This window comes from Anas acuta, chromosome 2 (assembly GCF_963932015.1).
Source record: "Anas acuta chromosome 2, bAnaAcu1.1, whole genome shotgun sequence".
Taxonomy (NCBI): domain Eukaryota; kingdom Metazoa; phylum Chordata; class Aves; order Anseriformes; family Anatidae; genus Anas; species Anas acuta.
In genome coordinates, this window is record NC_088980.1 from 1,320,789 (window position 1) to 1,339,420 (window position 18,632).

At 55.4% G+C, this 18,632-nt stretch overlaps 2 protein-coding genes across 3 annotated transcripts in view; both read left to right on the forward strand.

Moving 5' to 3' along the window:
• Positions 1 to 1,252: 1,252 nt before the first annotated feature.
• On the forward strand, positions 1,253 to 10,710 carry ELP6 (elongator acetyltransferase complex subunit 6). The gene is made up of 7 exons (XM_068673152.1): positions 1,253 to 1,411; positions 3,802 to 3,880; positions 5,089 to 5,159; positions 8,245 to 8,372; positions 8,704 to 8,896; positions 9,718 to 9,864; positions 10,121 to 10,710. Exons 1-7 carry the CDS (start codon positions 1,358 to 1,360, stop codon positions 10,244 to 10,246), a joined length of 798 nt encoding a protein of 265 aa, XP_068529253.1. The 5' UTR covers positions 1,253 to 1,357; the 3' UTR covers positions 10,247 to 10,710.
• An 852-nt stretch (positions 10,711 to 11,562) lies between these two features.
• Positions 11,563 to 18,632, forward strand: part of SCAP (SREBF chaperone) — a 39,364-nt gene continuing 32,294 nt past the window's right edge. The window contains exons 1-2 of one of the 2 annotated variants that reach the window (XM_068673153.1): positions 11,563 to 11,631; positions 14,625 to 14,721. The gene's annotated coding sequence lies outside the window, so the exon portion shown is untranslated. Of the gene's footprint in view, positions 11,632 to 13,915; positions 14,285 to 14,624; positions 14,722 to 18,632 lie in introns of those variants that run through there. The other variant, XM_068673154.1, reaches the window with a different exon arrangement.

The window sequence follows — 18,632 nt, forward strand, 5'->3', positions numbered from 1 at the left end:
TGCTCTCAGATCTCTCCTCCATGGCTTAGTCCCCTTTCTCCTACCAACTCACCCTCCTAAGCCCACAAAACCCTTGAATAGTGATAATTTGTGGTTCTTTCTAACCAATTTGTGTCTCCTGGCTCTTGCTCGGCGCTTGCCATTTCTCAGCATCCCCTGATGCCCCCTAATGCTCGCAGCAGACGAGGCAGTGCTGGGACCGCGCAGCTCCTCCAGTCCCCTTGGCACATCCAACGCTCCACACGTCTCCCTCAGCCGGGCAATCCTCCTTTATACTACAAAAAAAAATAAATAATTGCAAAAGTAAATAAGGGGCAAGCGCATTCAGTGCCAAAAAACGCGGATCCAGGTGCGGGGGGTGAAAATAACTCTACGTGATTTGGATGCTCACGGCTGCAGGCTGTAAATTAGCTGTTATTATTCGGAGAAGACGCCAGGAATGATCTCGGCTCTGCTGTGAGAGCCCCAAATTAATGTTCTTCAGCACCCCAAAGTGCCGGTGACTTTTTGGGGAGTGTTGAGGACATCGGAGAGCCCTCGTGAAGCCACCGGCGTGCCATGGCCTGGGTGAATGGCTGGGTATTGAGGGTGGTGGCTCGAGGTGTAGGGTCTGGGGGGAGTCCAGACACTGGTGGCGGACCCCAGGGGTGATACTGGGCCCAGTCCCGTTACTGGTGTGGATGACGGGGGCAACTCTGTAGGACTGAGGTGACCTCGAGGCAGGCTGAGGGAGCCCTGGGGCCGAGCTCTGCCAGCAGGTGGAGGGATGGCACCGCACAACCACGGCACCACAGCGGGGTCGGGGTGCGAAGGGACCCCCAAAAACCCCCCCATGGCCCCGAGCCCCCAAACCCCCAGCCCCCCCCCAGCCCCATCCAGCCTGGCTTTGGGCACTGCCAGCGATGGGGCACCCCCAGCTCCTGGGGGCAGCCTGTGCCAGCAAAACTGTGACAGATTTCCCCTTCATTTTCCCCTAATTTCCCCTAATTCTCCCCAAATCCCCCTCTTTTCACCCTAAACCCCCCCAACTCCTACCACGACCCCCCCCCCCCTCCCCACCCCAGCGCCCCCTCAGGGGCTCTCCTCAGGGGCTCTCCTCAGGGGGGGCTCCCCTCAGGGGGGTCTCCTCCACCCCAGCCGCCATTTTAACACCGTGGGGACCCCCATTAATGGCGGGGGGGGGGCTCCTCCATCCTCCTCCCCCCTCAGTCCCCTCCGTGAACACGGAACCGGAGAGGAAGGGGAGGGAGAAGAGGGCTCCGCCTGCCGCATGCGTGGCTGTGGTGTCCCCCCCCCCCAGAAACGCACACACAGCCCCCGGTAAAGGGCACCGTGAGGCAGCAGCAGCCCCCCGGCCATGCTGGGGGAGCTCAACGAGCTCCTGGGCGCCTCCCCTCAGCGCCCGGGCACGGTGAGGGAGGTGATGGCGGGGGGGGGGGTAATGGCGGAGGCGCGGGCGGCCGCCATGACGCGGGCACGGCCACGCTGCCACCACAAAAACTGTCCCCATCGCCACCATCAGTGTCACTGCTGTCCCCATCTCTGTCCCTTCTGTCCCCACAACCCCTAGGGGGGCTGCCAGGCTTCTGCCCCCATCGGGCGTGGGGCTGTGGTCCTAAAAATCGATGGTAAAAGCGTTGCCCCAAATGTTTTCTAGCCCCTCTGATGTATGTAGCCTGCTTTAGGCTGCTCTTCTCGTTTATTTTGTCCCTGTAGGGTGGGTTTTGGGGCTAGTTCCTAAGTCTTGTGAGGAGCATTGAGGGAAGTGGGGGTGTTTGGTATGGAGAAAAGGAGGCTGAGGGGAGACCTCATCGCTCTCTGTAAATACCTAAAAGGAAGGGGTGGGGAGCTGGGGTCGGCTTCTTCTCATCGATAAAATGGATAGGACCAGAGGGAATGGCCTCAAGTTCCACCAGGGGAGGTTCAGGTGGGAAATTAGGAGATATTTCTGTCAGAAAGAGCAGTCAGGCGTCGGGACGGGTTGCCCAGGGAGGTGGGGGAGTCCCCGTCCCTGGGGGTGTTCAAGGAAAGGTTGGACGTGGTGCTTGGGGACATGGTGTGGTGGTGACATTGGTGGCAGGGGGTGGTTGGAGCAGGTGATTTTGGAGGATTTTTCCTGGGAGGGGGTCTCGATGGACGGGGAAATCGGAGAGAAAATCAGGGGGAAGGACCGTGGCCAAGCGGCATCGTGGTTTGACGCTGCAGCCCTGCAAAGTGGGGCTTGAGGCAAATTGGGAATTCAGAAGAGCAAAACCGACAGGAGGTTTGGCCTCGAGATCCCGAGTTTTGACTTGGCAGCGTAGGCAGAACCTAGCAGAGGTGCCAGGCATCTGTGCGGGGATTTGCCTCAGATTTGTGTTGGCTCTTCCATCAGCCGGGGATGTGGACTTCAACAACACACCCAGATGTCCTACCACACCTGGGCTACAAGGGCTGGCCAGAAATCAGTGTCCTGCTGCGTTTAAAAAGCACCAGCCCTTTGCAAATCTCCTCTTCCCATCTCTGCCTTTCCATTTTCTGCATCGTCGCGGTGAAATCCACGCCATTTTCCAAGTGCTGACTGCAGGGCTGGTAGGTGGAAGATGCTGCTGCCTGCGTGGGTGTATCTGAGATGTCACCCTCAGATGTCATCTGAGATGCTTGTGACATCCGCCGCTGCCCTGCCGGTTGATTTTGGCAGTTTCTAACAAGTGGCTGCAGCTTCTGCTTCCTAGCCCGCAGGTGGAAAGAGCACGAAAGCAGCGTGAGGAGAGACCAGGGAGAGAAAGTGCTGCAAGAAGAAGGCATCCCCTATGGAAGTGCTTCACCCCAAGCCCTTTCTGGCCTTGAGAAGGACGTGCAGGTGGGGGACGAGGGTCAAACCATGCACCCCCACGAGCTGTGGTGCAGCTGCTGCCTCTGGAGGTGCACGGTTCGGGTTTGCCACCCCTCACGTACACGTTGGGGATGGAGAGTTTTGGGCACAGCCTGAGCAGCTGCAGTGCGACAGCGAAGTGAGGATCGGCAGGATTAAAGGTCAATAATGGGAAGGTTTTGAAGAAGCTGAATAATGTGTGCTCTGCGTGGCAGCATCCCACTGTGTTCTGCTTTCCGAGAGCTGTCAGGTGGACTTCGCTTCAGCGGTGCCTCCTGCTATTGTAATGCCCACCGAGGTGCACCCTTTTTTTTTTTTTTTGCATGGAAAAATGCTCTCTGGCTGGGGCAGAGCAGCCTTTCTGGACCCGAAGTCCTGCCTTGCATCCCGTGCAGACACATTCAATATTTGCCGTCCCATTAGCACCGCTTCACGACACGTGTCAGGCATCGGGGAGCTTGCAAATTGCCTGTGGGTAGCGTAGGGCTTTTTGTTTTTCTTCTAATAGACTGGAAAAAAAAAAGATAAAAAAAAGCGTTGGTAAGTTCTTTGTGATTAAAAACAACCCTTCTGTGATTTGTATTGATTAAAGAGAAATCCTGGCTAAGGTTGTAATGGCAACAAGCGCCTTGATGAGACGGGTGCTGATAACAAGCAGGCGCTGATGAGCCGAATTAATTTCCTGCGTGATCAAAACAAGGTTTATACTTCGTGCGGGGAGCTGTGTTCCAGTGGCTTTTAGGTGGTGGGCAGAGCTTGCACGGAGAGCTCAGCATCCACTGCTGCCTCTCCACGGACCTTTGTAAACGGATGGGTGGCTGCAGTGCTGCTTCTGCCTCCTCCATCACCTGCAGATCCTCCCCTGGCTGCAGACCCGAGCAGGCACCTCGTCTACCCAAATGGAGCCTCTCATCCTCTGTTCAATTCTTTTGCTTCTTCTTTTCCAGGGCAAATTCACGCTGCTGCGGGACACCAGGACGGACGGCAGCTTCCTGGTGCACCATTTCCTCTCCTTCTACCTCCGAGGTACGCGAGCAGCAGGGCTCTGCGAGGCAAGGGCTTTGTCTTCGCCTGGTCCTTGGAGCTTCCTTCCCCGAGCACTGATTCTCCTTGAGCAGAGGCTGGTTTTGCAGAGCACGTGGCGTCCCTGGATTAGCACAAGGCGTCAGGATTTATGGATCCCAGTCCCGGCTTGTTCTTGGGACGTGCTCCATAGCCTTGGGCTCTTGGGACTTGCCCCGTAGCCTTAATCTCCCTGCAGCTCGTTTCGTCAGCAGCGCAGCGCAGGCTGGAAATCACAGGGGCACCCCCAGAGCGAGGTGATGAACGCGGTTCCTTCGCTACCAAGCCTTTAAAAACACAATTAAAATACAGCAGGAACAACTGAACAAGTAGATAAGCCGGGAGCGGGTCAACAAACAAACAAGCAGAGGGTTTGATGAGTTGCCTAATTGCTTTTCGGCTCACCTTTCACCTGGGAACAAGCTGCCAGCCCCTGCAGAGAGGGCGCTGGGTGCCTGGGCTCCTCCAGCTTTCTGCTGGCAAAGCAGCCGGCCCTGCAAAAGCGGTGAGACCAAACCTCTCCGCCTTGAAACTCAGCTCCGAGTGCTGTGGGGCTGAGAGCATCCTGCCCCCCCAGCTCCAGCTTCACCCTATTTTTAAAAACGAATCTGTGCTCCCTGGTAGGGAGGAGCAGGCACAGGGTTCGTGCCCGAGCCACAAGGCCGGCTTGTCACGTGCTGGCTTTCCCCAAAATCACGTTTGAGCGAGGTGGCTTTGTCAGCGGTGCTGGTTCGGGGTGTAATTCCAGACAAGGTCACTCGCTCTGCGAGAGCCAAAACAGGGATTTTTGGCACGCCAGCGATTTCGGTCGTTCGTGTCATGGTCGGTTGTTGGCCTCCTTGCAGCAGGAGCAGCAAACAGTGCAGGGAGATCCCAGGGCAGAATGGCATGAAATAGAAAAAAAGACCCATATTTTTTATTTTTTTCCCCTCTTTCCTGTTCTTTCCGTTTCTTTTTAACCTGACTAAAATTTTCCCAAAATCGGGGAAACCCACAGAGAGGTGAAAATTGGGAGCCCGGCCCCGAGCAAGCGGAGGGGCTTCCTGGACCTGCCTCACTTCCAGGCTTTGGCAGACAGATCTGCAGCCTGGCTGATGGGATTTGGGTGCCTCGACAGTGGCAGCTTGCAAAAATCCGAAATAATAACGCGCCTTTTTGTCTTCCCCCCCCAGCTGGCTGTAAGGTTTGCTTCGTGGCCCTGCTCCAGTCCTTCAGTCACTACAACATCGTGGCACAGAAGCTGGTAAGTCTCCTGGCACGGGTGAGTAATTCCAGGCCCAGATTTTGTTTTTTTTTTTTGGAAAGAAATGAGGATGAGGGATGGGAATTGCAGGTGAGCACAGATTCACGGGTCTTGATGGGGCTTGGTGCTCCTGCAGCAGGGAACAGAGGGATGTGGTACGGGACAAAAGCCAGGATTAGGATTAGGATTAGGATCAGGCTTGTCTGATTAGGATGCTCACTGCAGCAGCCCCACCGGACCCCCCCGCCTGCTTTCTTTAGGCTTAGAGGAGTTTTCTGGTGTTCCCCAGACAAGCCCAGACCGGTGGGTGTAATTTTCACTGCGCTGTCCTGAATCATTTTGGGCTGAAACACCCATAATTCAGGATGATATCTGCATGCTGCTCTTGGCCTCTGGGCCAAGCCATCGGTTAAAGGCAGCTGAGGAGCCACAGGTGAGGACGTTCTTAACAATCCCCTTCCCACGGTGAGTCAGGCAAGGGCTACGTGTACCAGGAAAGGAAAAAAGCTCAAAAACCAAGTCGGAGAGGTCGTTCCCAGTGCTGGGAACCTGCTGGTAAGGACTCTGGGGTGTTGGAGACCCAGGTGTTGCGGTGCTGGTGTAGTCCCGTGAACGTGGGATGAATTTTGGTCCTTGCTAAAGAGCCGTATGTCACTTCATACTCAGTTTTCACCCTTTAAAAGGAGATAAATGGTCTGAGAGCCCTGCAGAGCGCATCCCCGCTGAGCAAACCAGGCGCTGCGAGCACCAAATAGTTCCTGCAGACAGCAGGAAACCTTGGGGGGAGCTTGCTAAGTGGGATGGGGACCCCCTGACCGTGTCTGCTCCAAAAAGCAGCATCACAGCTCGGTGGGTTTCTTCACGGGGTGAAATTTCCTGGTATGCATTTTGCCTGCAGGTTGGACCTCCGTGGGTTATTTCTGTCTGGGTTTCCCTAAGGTCTTGCCTTTGCTCGCTGCCTAAACAAACACCTGGGGTGGTTTTGGGCAGGGTGGTTCCGCTCGTGGACCTGTTGATGAGCAGAGCCCTGTTTATGAGTGGAATTTGCTCCGTTTGTGGGTGAGATCCGAGGCAGAAATCCTTCCCTCTGCGGGCTGCTGGAGCCAGGGGGGTAGGATACAAACTTTGCAGCGGTGTCCTGTGCTCCCCATTGAAATCTGATGTTATTTCCCACTTCCCCACAGCATTGCCAGCTCTCTGCAGCCCAGAACCAGTTCCTTATCTCTTGGCCAAGTGCAGCGACTTCTTTTTACTTGCAGGAAGAAGCTTCCCTGTGTTGTTTTTCTTTTTTTTTGTGCCTGTCCTGCCTCCGCAGTAACAGCTTCACCTTTTCCTTTCCTCCTCACCCCACTCCTGAGGCTCCACGCTGAATTCTGAGGGACAATTAATGGTGTTACGGCCTTCCAGACAGCACGCTGGGCTGTAAGAAGACTTAATAGCACCGGGGCAGCTTGCCAGGTCGCTGTTCCACCCTCATTTTTACAACCTTTGCTTTCTTTTAAAGGAAAGACGCATTTATCCCTGCTCTTGCCTCCTCCTCTGTCCTTTGCTGCGACGCCGAGACCCCAAAACTGAGGACACTGCCTGCTCAACCTCTGCTTGCCCCTGCAGGTGCTGCCCCAAAGGAGAAACCTCGCAGGATCTCCTGCTCACGGCGCACTTTGCACCGTGGCTGCTGCTCGAGTTCGTGACCGCCGCCTCGCCAGCTCTCAACCTGCAAATATTTTGCTGCCCAGCGGCGAGTTTTTGGCTTTTAGGGCCGTGGGGGAGAGCCGTCGTGCTCCTGTGTGGAGCTGGCAGCCCCCGTCAGGCCGGGCTGTAATTTCAGAGGCATCTCCGGGCTCGATCGATAAGGGACGGGTTGCCAGAGATAAGGTCTGCGGGCGATAACGGAGCGCGGCGCTGCGGGGTGGTGAAAGCTTTCAGGGCGTGCTGCGGCTCCACAGCAAGGACGTTTGTTGTGGCAGGCCTTTTAGGGGCCGAGCAGGTGCCGTTGGCTGTTTTGGGCGCTTTTCTCACCAATTTTGAGCTTCCCGTGCTGCTCCCTGAGGTGCTTGCTGCTCAGGTGGGTTGCAGCTGCGGTGCGGTGGCGTTAAACCTCATCCAGTGCTGGGGGCAGAAATACAGAGGTAGAAGCGGACGCATCTCTTAGCTGTGCCTCCTCCTCGTGCAAAGGGAGAGCTCTCGGGGTGCCCGAGCACTGGGAACGCTTGGAAAACCTCCAGGGTTTTCAGAAGGAGGTGCTGGGAGCGTGCCAGGCACTGGGCTCGAGCTCCTGGGGGAAAAGCTGCTCCGAGCCATCGGCTCCGGCGTCGCCAGCTCCGTGCCCAAGTGTCCTGCAGCTCCCAGCAGGGCAAAAAGCAAAAAAAAATAAAATAAAAAAATCAGGGAATTGGTTTTTCAGCATCCTTCTGGTTCCTGGCCTCTGGCTCAGCGCTGCTGCTTCTTGAGGATTGCTGCACGGAGCAAAAAAACATTTTAATTTCTGAGAGTCCCGTTGTGAATTTTCACCCAAAACGTGGGCTGAGGCAAGCTGGGGAGCTGCGGAATTGCCAAAAGTCGCCCGTGATGATAAAGGAGGATGAGATTGATGAACAATGCCTCAGGTTTTGATCCTCTGTGCGTGTGCTGCTCCCAGGTATCGGGGTGCCCAGCCCGTGCCCTCCTCCAGCCGCGTGGGTCGTGCTGAGCAGCTGCCAGGGCGTCGAGCTTGCCACAGCGATGATTGGAAAGCAGCAAAAACCCTCCAGCCAAGGAGGTGAAGCAATCAGCACCTGCCAACACCCTGCCCCTGTCTTCTCCCTGACTCTGGATGAGAATTTTCTCCCGTGCTGCCCTCCCGGGAGCAATTCCAGCTCGTTTGGGCACCCCAAATCACTGCGATTTCTTTTTTTCTCCTCCTGGCAAAATAAAGGGCAGTGACCGTGTCCACCAGCTCCTGCAGTTCCAGGAGTCACCGAGGCAGTGGCTTTATTTTATTGAGATGAGATCTGATCCCAAACGGGCTTGCTGATCCTCTTGGGTCTGCTTGCACCCTTTTTTCTGGAGCTGTTTGCTCCACGCCGTGGTGTTTTCCTCTCCGCAGGGAGTCAGCCTGACAGCCGCCAGGGAGCGGGGCCAGCTCGTCTTCTTGGAGGGCCTCAAGTCCTGCCTCGACCTCTTTTTTGGGGAGAAGGAGCCGTCGGGAGAGCCCAGTCCTCTCCAGTTCCTAAGGTAAGCCCCTCTTCTGCTGCTCAGAGAGGGATTTTTCCCCTATTCCCCAGCATTCCGGGGCAATTTCTGCTCCCATCCTCGCTGCCGAGCGCGTTGGAGCTCTAGAGAAAACATATTTCAGCTCTCCACATGGCTTTTTGTCAAATAACTCACAACCCAAACCCTTTGGGGTCGGGTGGAGGGGCTGGCAGGGAGGCATTGAACCCGGTTGTGGCACAGCGTTGGGGACAGCAGGGGTGGCACGGGCTGGCGATCCCCTTTTTGGGTCAGCGGGGCGAGGAGAGGGACACGAGGGCGGGCAGAATCCCTCCAGATCTCTTTTTAATTCCAGCGGGAGCACCTCCAACCTCAAAGCCTTGTTTGACTTCGTCCGGACCTCGCTGACACCCGCCGAGGGCGACTCGTGGCAGGGCCCCGTGCTGCTGGTGGACGATCTCAGCCTCCTGCTCAGCCTGGGCGCCTCGCCGGTGGCCGTGCTCAATTTCATCCACTACTGCCGGGTCGTGGTGTGCTCTCAGCTCCAGGTACTGCTCCCTCCGTGTGCTTCAACTCCTGGCTTTGTCTCCTTTACCTTCCTCTGCCCGGTAGGCTTTTGGAAGGCTTTGTTCCTCCAGAAAGTCCAAATCATCATCCCAAGGCCACTTTTGGGGGATTGCATCAAAGCCTGGGGTCCCCCTGCAAGGTTTTTTGCAGCTGGTTTCCCCGGAGGTGCTGTGGGAAGGGCTCCCCGTGCCCCTGATGTGGGGACACATCCATCCTTTGCTATTTACACCACGGCCACTTCTCTCTTCGCTCGAGTGAGAAATAAAGTAGACGGCCTCAAATTTTGTTGTTCTCCACCTCGAATCGTGCCGGGGTGTTTGCCCTGTGCGTGCTGACAGGGGACGTTCAGCTCGCTGGGAATATTTACCTCCAAAGCAGCTAAAAAAAAAAAAGATAAATCACGCTAACACGCTTCTATTTCTGCCCAAGCTGTTCCGAAGCTTGAAAGTACATTTTAATTGATTGTGGATTTGGGGTTATTTTAAGCCCTTGGCAATCTGCAGAGCCCCTGGGGATGTTTGTACCGGAGCTGGCGCTGCTCGGGGGAGCTCTGCTTTCTCCAGGAGCTGCGGAGGTTCGAGCATCCCGGCTCTGTGGCCGTGTCTTTATTCACCTGCTGTGAATTCCTCCGCTGTTTGCAGGGGTTTAACTGGACAGCGGTGTGGGAACAAAGGCCTGGTGAATTTTGGGCTGCAGATTAGAGCAGATTGCACACACACACACGGATATACGGGGTACAGAGAGCGAGGTGTGTCCGAGAGGGGTCCGAGGGGCTCAACACCACCCGGCTCTTTCTTTCCAGGGGAACATCGTGGTGCTGGTTCACAGCAGCGAGGATGGAGCGGATGAAGAAAACGAGCTGCTCGGGACCGCCCTGAGTCATCACAGCGACCTGATCCTGTGGGCAGAGGGGCTGGCGACCGGCTTCTGCAAAGATATTCACGGAGAGGTAACGGACCAGCGGGGTCTGCAGGGTTTGCTGGAGCCCCCAGCCCCTTATGGCTGCGGGGGGGATCTCTCAGTGAGGTCCTGCCCCCTGGAGACTTCCCATTTCTGCAGGGGCTGCCCCCAGGGGTGACAGTTTGGCCCCAGGCACCGTCTGATGGATTTTGTGACAGCGACAGCCCTCCCCGGTGGTGTTGGGGGACACGGGGTGAGGATGCTGCGGCCCAAGGGGTGACGCTCCTCGTCCTTTCCCTTCGCAGATTAAAATAATTAAGAGGCTGTCGCTGCAGTCAACGGAGCAGGACGTCGTCCAGGTCTACCAGTACAAGATCCAGGAGAAGAACGTCAGCTTCTTCGCGAGGGGGCTTTCTGCAGCCGTGCTGTGACACAGCGAGGTCCAGGACATCAACTTTTTGGCAGAGCTGCCACCGAACCACCCCGCCGGCCTCACCCCTGCCTTCCAGGAGCAAAACTGAGAGAGGACTTCGACACGCAAGCGTGGGCAGCGGCTTGCCAAGAGCTTAGCGCATCCCTTTGTCCTCCCACCCTGTTCCCAACCTACCAAGGCCACGAGGAAGAGCGAAAAACGGCCGAGGGTGTCCCTCAAGAGCGTGTGAGCACAGGCAGGAGGGTGCCCCGAGGGCCGGGTGTGCCTCGCCTTTTTTTCCGCTGGTGCCAGGCTGGTGCCAGGGAGCCACCACCCCGCCCTGCCACTTGGCGAGGTGACGCAGAGCTGCTCGGGGAGCGTGTCGCAACCCTTACCTTTCTCCCAGCTGGGGCGGAGAGGTTTGCTCAACGCCCCGTTAAAAAAAAATAATAATAATAAAAAAAAAAAAAACAAAAAAAAAAACCCACGGTGCTATTTATACGGCCGCTCACCTCACCTCGCGCTGGTGTTAAGCCCCTGGGGCGGTTGCTCTTTGCTTTATTTTCCCTCTTTTCACATAAAACTGGTTGTGCCCGGGTGTTTGGGGTGTGAGCTCCCAGGCTTGGTCTTGGTTTTGGGTGATGGGTGCTTGGGTTGTCTGCTGCGCCCTGATCCTGATCCTAACCCTAAACCCTAACCTCTCACCCCCTTAACCCTAACCCCCAGCCCCCTAACCCTAACCCCTAGCCCCCTAATCCCAACCCCAACCCCTACCCAATACCCGTCTACATTTGAAGCACAGCCTGTAATTAAAATATCAAATATATCCTAAAATTTGCCAGCACCTGCCTGTATTTAAAATGCTTTTGGGGGCTCCGAATCCCTCCTTTTAATTAAAACAAGGATGCGGGGAATTAAATAACCAAAACCGGGCCCCGGGACTCGGTCAGGAGCTCCCCTGTGAGGGTGCTGAGGGGCACACGGAGGCGCTGGGCTGCGGGGGGAGCGGCCCCGGGGTCGGGGTCCCGGTCCCGGTCCCGGTCCCGGTCCCAAGCCCGAGGTCCCAGCTCCAGCCCCAGCCCCTCCACGTGCTCCGCCAGCCCCCAGCCACTTCCGGGTTCTATCACAAGACCCCATAGCCACGCCCACAAATGGGCGTGGCCACAGCGTGTGGGCGGGGCAACAGCGCCAAGGGGGCGTGGCCTGGGTGAGGGGCTGCGCGGCCAGGCAATGGAGGGGGCGTGGCTTAACCATAAGGGGCGTGGCCTAATGCAAAGGGGGCGTGGTCACGGTGACGCCGGCCGGGGGGCGGGGCCTGCTCTGCGCGCGCGCGCCCGGCGGGGGGGGGGGGTGGGGGCGGGGAGCGCCGGGAGCGCGCGCGCGGGGCCGGCGGGCGGCCGTGAGGTAAATCCCGGGGAGGGGGCGGGTTTCGGGCTGAAAAACGGGGCTAAAACGCCTAAAAACGGGACAAACGCCGCAGGAGCGGCCGCAGAGCGCCGCGGGGGGGGCTGTGAGGTGAGGAAGGGCCTCGGGGGGGGTGGGAAGGGGGTGGGGGGTGGTGAGGTTGGGCCGCTGATGGGGCCCCCCCCAAAAAAAAAATAAAAAGGGCCCAGCCTCGGGGCCCCCTCCCCGAATTTGTGCTCGGGAGGAGGCCGCGGGGGGGGTGTGGGGATGGGTTGGGGCCTGGTCGGGGTGTGCTGTGCTTCCGGGGGGTGTGTGGGGGGGATTGGGGGTTTTTTGGGGGGGGTTTTGGGGGGATTTGGGGTGTGGGGGGGTGAAGGGAGGGGAGTGGGATGGGGGAGGGAGGGGGAGAGGGGTAAAGGTGGTGGGGGGGGTGGGGGGGGGCTGTGGTGGGCAGGGGGTAATGGAGGGGGTGGATGGGGCAGGGAGGTGCTCATCAGGTGGGGGGGTGGGGGGGTGGTCAATTGGACAGGTAGGTAGGTGGGTAGGTAGGTAAGGAGTCAATCAGGTGGGAAGGTGGTCAATCAGGCAGGTAACTAGGTGGGTAGGTGGTCGATCAGGCAGGTAGGTGGTCGATAAGGTGGGTAGGTGGTCAAGCAGGTAGTTAAGTAGTCAATCAGGCAGGTAACTAGGCAGGTAGGTGGTCAGTTGGGCAGCTAGGTAGGTGGGTAGGTAGGTAAGTAGTCGATCAGGCAGGTAATTAGTCAATCAGGCAGGTAACTAGGTGGGTAGGTGGTCGATCAGGCAGGTAAGTAGTCAAGCAGGTAGGTAAGTAGTCAGGCAGGCAGGTAACTAGGCAGGTAGGTGGTCAATGGGGCAGGTAGGTGGTCAAGCAGGTAGTTAAGTAGTCAATCAGGCAGGTAGGTGGTCAATCAGGCGGGTGGGTAGGTGGTCAATGGGGCAGGTAAGTAGTCAATCAGGCAGGTAACTAGGCAGGTAGATAGTTGATCAGGCGGGTAGGTGGTTGATCAGGCAGGTAAGTAGTCAATGAGGCAGGTAGGTAGTTGGGTTAGGTGGTCAATCGGGCAGGTAGGTGGTCATTGGGGCACGTAGGTGGTCAAGCAGGTAGGTAAGTAGTCAATCAGGCAGGTAACTAGGCAGGTAGGTGGTCGATCAGGCAGATAAGTAGTCAGTCGGGCAGGTAACTGGGTAGGTGGTCAGTCGGGCAGGTAGGTGGTCAAGAAGGTAGTTAAGTAGTCAATCAGGCAGGTAACTAGGAGGTAGGTGGTCGATCAGGCGGGTAGGTGGTCAATCGGACAGGTAAGTAGTCAATCGGGTAGGTAGGTAGTTAAGTAGTTGATCAGGCAGGTAGGTGGTCAGGCAGGCAGGTAGGTAGGTGGGAAGGTGGTCGATCAGGCGGGTAGGTGGTCAATCAGGCAGGTAAGTAGTCAATTGGGCAGGTAGGTAGGTAGTTAAGTAGTTGATCAGGCAGGTAGGTGGTCAGTCAGGCAGGTAGGTAGGTGGGTAGGTGGTTGATCAAGTAGGTAGGTGGTCAAGAAGGTAGTTAAGTAGTTAAGCAGGCAGGTAACTAGGCAGGTAGGTGGTCAATCAGGCAGGTAGGTTGGCGGGTGGGTGGTCAATTGGGCAGGTAGGTAGGTGGGTAGGCAGGTAAGTAGTCGATCAGGCAGGTAACTGGGTAGGTGGTCAATCGGGCAGGTAAGTAGGTAGGTAGTTAAGTAGTTGATCAGGCAGGCAGGTGGGTAGGTGGTCAAGAAGGTAAAGTAGTCAAGCAGGCAGGTAACTAGGCAGGTAGGTGGTCGATCAGGCGGGTAGGTGGTCAGGCAGGTAGGTAAGTAGTCAGTTGGGCAGGCAGGTAGGTGGGTAGGTAGTCAATTGAGGAGGTAGGTGGTCAATCGGGTGGGTAGGGAGTCAACCAAGTAGGTAGGTGGCCAGTTGGGCTGGTAGGTAGTCAGCTAGGTAGCTAAGTAGCCAATCAGGCAGGCAGGTGGTCAGTCAGTTGGGCAGCGAGGTGGTCACTAGGTGGTCATTCAGGCAGGGAGGTGGTCACTAGGTGGTCAGTCGGGCAGGGAGGTGGTCAGGCAGGCAGGTAAGTGGCCCATCAGTCGGTCACCGGCTACCTTGGGGCTGCCCCAGTGCTGTGGTTCCCCGGGGACTTTGTGGTGCCGCGAGGATCGCTCGCCCCAGCTGGCGGCCCCAGCCTTTGAAGTTTGGTTAAAGTTTAGGAATCGATTTCTGGCCTGGAGAGCAGGTGAGCAGGGTAGGACGGGTGACGATGAGAGGAGCTTTTTGGGTCCCCGAGCGCTCTGCTCGTGATTTCGTGCCTGCTGCCCGGACACCAGCGCGATCCCGAGCGCGCTGCCCGCTTATCTGCACGAAAAAACTCTTCCTGCTCCGACACGGGGCACGGTCTCCTTCGTGGTGAAACCTGTAGCTGTTCCGACAGCACGCCGGCCTGATAAATTTAGGCTTAGACGAGCGGTTGTGTAACGCGGAGAGGCGATTAGCTGGCTTGAATTCACCAGGAAGGAAAACACCCCAGGATTTTCACCCAGCGCGCTGCGTGCGCCGAATCCTCGCGCCGAAACAATTCCTCTCAGTATTTCCAGCCGCAGCGCTGAGCTCCGCACAATGCTGGGTATTTTTCCAAACGTGATTTCAGCGTGGCAGCGTCACAGAAGAGCAGAGAAGAATCTGGTTTATTTTATTTTTTTTTTTCCCCCCTGAGGAGCGTTAAAATAGGTTTCGGGGCATCCCGATCTCGGCGATGAATGAGATCTGTCGGGCTTTCTCTGAAGACAGCCGAATTCAGGCTAAACTTGAAGCTGGGGGGCTGTTTTATTGCTGAGATCTCTGGCTGCCCTGCTTCATCTTTAAATTAAATAACAAACTGGTCCCGTGCAAGTCCTGGATGTGTCCTGATGCGTCCTGCTCGCTGGATGGTTGCCTTCACCTGAATCTTTTCTCTTGTTCCTCAGCTGAAGGCGGTCTCGGAATGGCCGGAGCCCGTTGTACCTAGCAGGATTGGATTCTTTTGGGAAGAAAAACCGAGCCTGAGCTCCTGGCAGCAGCACGGTGAGTCTCAGCTGGAGCCGAGGAGAGGAGGAGGGTCCTGAGGGTCGCCTTTCTTTGCTAAAAAAAAGCCCCAACGGCTTGGCTCGTGAGTGGAGCATTGTGATAAAGATGCCGGGGGGGATAATAGCTGGTTTGTTTGGGGAAGACAATGCCCGAGCCAGGCTTCCAGGCTCATTATCTCACAGAGGAGTTTTTGGGGATTGTTTCGCTGCTGGGAAGAAGGAGCTGGGTGAGCTGCCAGTCCCGGCTTTTTTGGGTATTAAAAAGAAAAATATTTGGTTCTGAGCGCTGCTGGAGCTGGCAGAAAGCTCCCCGGATCGGATGCTGATGGTCCTGGTGGCTCACTGGGGCTTGCTGAGCGCTGCTGCTGTAACCTAGAACCTGCTGAAAATCAATCCCCTGCAGGTGAGTCACCGGACTGATGCCTGCGTAACCCCTTCTGGTTAGAGTTGTGCATGACTTTTTTTTGGGGGTGGGAGGGGAACGACACAGGGAAATACCTGAAAAAAGCTCTCCTGCCCTTCCTGAGCGGGTTTCTGGGCGGTGGGGATACGTCCAGATACCGTGAGCCAGCATCAGTGGCTCTTTCACGCCTCTTTATCCCCTACCAGAGAAGTTTCTTTCTGAATTCATCACTTCAGAGCCCTTCCAGTTTTAGTTTATTGTCTGTACTTCTTCAAACTTCAGTCCCCGAAGCTTCTGCTTCGCTGGGGGAATATTTATGAAGTTCCTGGTGGTAACAGATACCTTATTGATCCGTACAGCGACCCAGGTGGTACTGCTTAAAAATTAATAGCCTGCTGCTCGGGCTTGCACCTGCAGAAAGCCCTGGGTGCATCCAAAGAGAGCGTGCAGGAGGGAAAAGGGACTGAAGGTCTGGAAAAAGGGAAAAAGCTGCTGGAAACCCTTGTGCAGATGTGGTTTACCTGGGAAAACCTGAGCGTTGTTGTCGTCTTTAACTTTCACCTTGCTTTCAGCAGAGGTGCAGAAGGCCCAGTATTTATAGGGGCAGAAAGTCTTTAAAAGTAGCTGCTAAATGCCCTAAAAGCCCTAAAATCTTCAGGAAATGGCACCGGTGGAAACCGTGGACAGGTAGAAAGCCAAACCCAAACAGCAGGGGCTTTGGGGCTGCCGTGTGTACCAGCATCCCCACGTAACCCTGCGTGCCTGTTGCATCACCCTGCTGATATTTTTGGGGGAAAGCAACTCCCTAGCCGCTTGCTGTCAGGCAGCAGCGTCGAGAAATAAAAGGAGCTGCTTGCTCCAAAAGCTGCTAACCCGTGCGGCACGGACAGAGAGCCCTGGGGTGAAGGTGTCCCCAGCTTCACCGCACGTTTTATTTTGGGTGCTGCTTTGCAGCTTCCTGGGATGTTGCGTGGTGCTGGTGCTGGAGGAGGCAGCCCTTCCCCGGTTGTTTCCTCAGATGGCCTTGGGTTTTAGAGGTCTGCTGTATCCATTAGCTGCTAAAATCCTTTCCAGATGGAAAGTCTTCCCATATTATTATTTTTTTTTATGGCAACTGCTCCTTAATCACCCTTGGTTGGGCTTCTCTGTGCCTCTTCTAATTCTGCTCTGTGTCCTCTCTGAGGTGAGGAGGAGGAGGAAGAATGACCAGGAGGTGATGCTGCTGTTCTCGCACCTTTCTTCCAGGTACCTCCTCCTATTAAAATGCTCAGACACTTTTTATGATCCTTTTTTAACCTCTTCTGATCAATTTCTGCCCGTACGAAGGTCCTGCTCCTCCATCACCCAACTGCTCAGCTTTTCAGGAGCTGAACCCGCTTGGAGAAGCCCGGGAAGACTTTCTGAATTGAATCTCCGATCTCTGTGCAGATTTGTGAGGCTGACTCTTCTCCAACGTGTTGCGATAATGATCCTCCCAGCCCAAAATTTTGTCGGCTGCTTTCTGCTGACTTCAGAGCCCGTGCCATGGTGCACTTCCATATCCCTGTTATCCGTTAGCCCTGCAGATTCCCTGGCAGGCCTGCTCCTGGTATCTGAAATGGGATTTTTGCTCTTCTAATACCCCTTTAATTCCTTTAAGGAATTAAATCTCTGCTTTGGCATTCAGTAGGCTTTGATAAAATATCCTCAGGTAGGTTTGGGGCATTTGAAGGCGTCTTTTGGGAAAGGCTTGCTGCCATTTGTGTGTTCCTCGGCGCTTGTTCACCTCTTCCAAAACTCCTGGCAGCCTTTTAATGACTGTTACAATAACGGTGACTTGTGTTTAAGTAAATGCCAACTTCTTCACTGCTGGAAATGAATTAAAAGCCAGCCGCTGGCTTTTAGACCATCCCATTGTCTCCTTTGCCTTCTTTCTTTTTGTCCAGAGAGCACAAACCTTCTGTCCGAAACTTCGCTCAGCAGCTTAGTGCCAACACTGGAAATGAAACTGTCAGGGATTCGGGTAAAGGTTTAATTTAAAACCTTTTCCTAACTCATTTTGCAGGTTTTCTATCATTTGTCTCCCTATTACTGCCCCGTGTGAGGGGCAGACTGGTGATACTTCTGCAGTGGTATTAAATGATGCTAAAACCATATTTTAGGAGAAGCTGCCTCGTATGATCGTGTTTCTTTCTGTGTAGTAAATAGTGGAGCCCAGATCATCGCTAACGAGAGTCGGGTTGGGCAAGAGAAGGAAAGATTGGGAAACGCCAGGAAGAAACGATTGGGAAATGTTTTCGTGTGCTTGGGAAGGCGTCGGTATTCCTCGCTTCGTTCGGCTGGCTGCGAAAAGAGGAGGAAACTTTGAATTTGTGTGGTCTGCCTTGGATGCTTGTTATTTTTGTAGAGATTTGGTGTTTTATGGTGGAGCATCCCACCACTCCCCTGTACCAATTAGGTTTCTGATGCCTACTGCAGTGATTGTTATTGTAGGAAGCAAAAAATGAGCTTTAATAGGAAACGGATTCAATGAATTTGCTGCTCCTGGGCAGGAGTTCAGCTGAGATTCTTCTCTTGGGGCACGAAGGTGCAAAAGACAGACTGGAAATGGGTTTGGAAGCTTATTTTTGAGCGTTGGTCCCTCTTTGGTAGCTGCTTACATCGTCTATGATGACTTCTCAAAGTGGTTTCTTTCTGAAAGCTGATTTAAAAACCCAATTCAACGTTTTCAGTACTGTTCTGGCCCTCTATGGGATGGCGAGGATGTCGTCTGAAATCACACCGATGAGTTTCTGCTTTCTAGAGATAAGAAGCAGCCTTCCAGGAGGGAACAGGGGCAGCTCCGGAGCCTCGTTCCCCCAGGGCTGTGTTAGGATCGACCCGTTGGGGCCGGAGCCTTTAGGAGGTTAGTGCCGTGGTCGGGGTTTTCCCATAGGAAGCGTCCTGCTCCCCGTGCCCCGTGCCCTCTCGCAGCACAAAGCACCTTATTCTTCTCCTGGGAACGCGAGGGGCTGGGCGTTGGGGCTGATTGTGTGGCCTTTCTCTGAAGGAGGGCCGTGTCTCCAGCGGATTTCTTCCTTTCCCATCTCTCAAGTCCTCAGAAGAGCTTCGTCCCTGGCCCTGGCTGGAGGAGAATTCCCGCTTGGCAAGTGGGATGTGCTGAGAAGTGAGTTCCCGGGGTGTCTTCCCCTCTTCCTTCCCCTTCTGCTGCTGCTGCTGGGACGTTTTGGGCTGGGAGCAGAGCTCTGGAAGCTGCTGGCACCAGTCGCTGCTGGCATCTCGGGGTAGGAGCTGCCTCTGCAGCCCAACAGAGGGCAAGGAATCTGTTTTTTTTTTTAATTTTGGTTCGTGGACGATCTGGCCTTGGGGTGTTTTGTGCCTCTCGCAGGCAGGAGCAGGATGCTTTGGTTTTTTTTGGTTGTTTTCTGGGGGACGTTGTGCTGAGTTTTGGGCATCGCAGTGAACTCAGATCCGTAGAGAGGGCTGAAGAGAGATCAGGGAGCTCTTAACTGGGCCCCAAATCCATT

Bases quoted from the DNA above. Each gene is read 5' to 3' on its own strand.
- ELP6 (XM_068673152.1), top strand. From the start codon at position 1,358: ATGCTGGGGGAGCTCAACGAGCTCCTGGGCGCCTCCCCTCAGCGCCCG. The intron at 5,160-8,244 runs GTAAGTCTCCTG...TCCTCTCCGCAG, and splicing joins ACATCGTGGCACAGAAGCTG to GGAGTCAGCCTGACAGCCGC. The intron at 8,897-9,717 runs GTACTGCTCCCT...CTTTCTTTCCAG, and splicing joins TGGTGTGCTCTCAGCTCCAG to GGGAACATCGTGGTGCTGGT.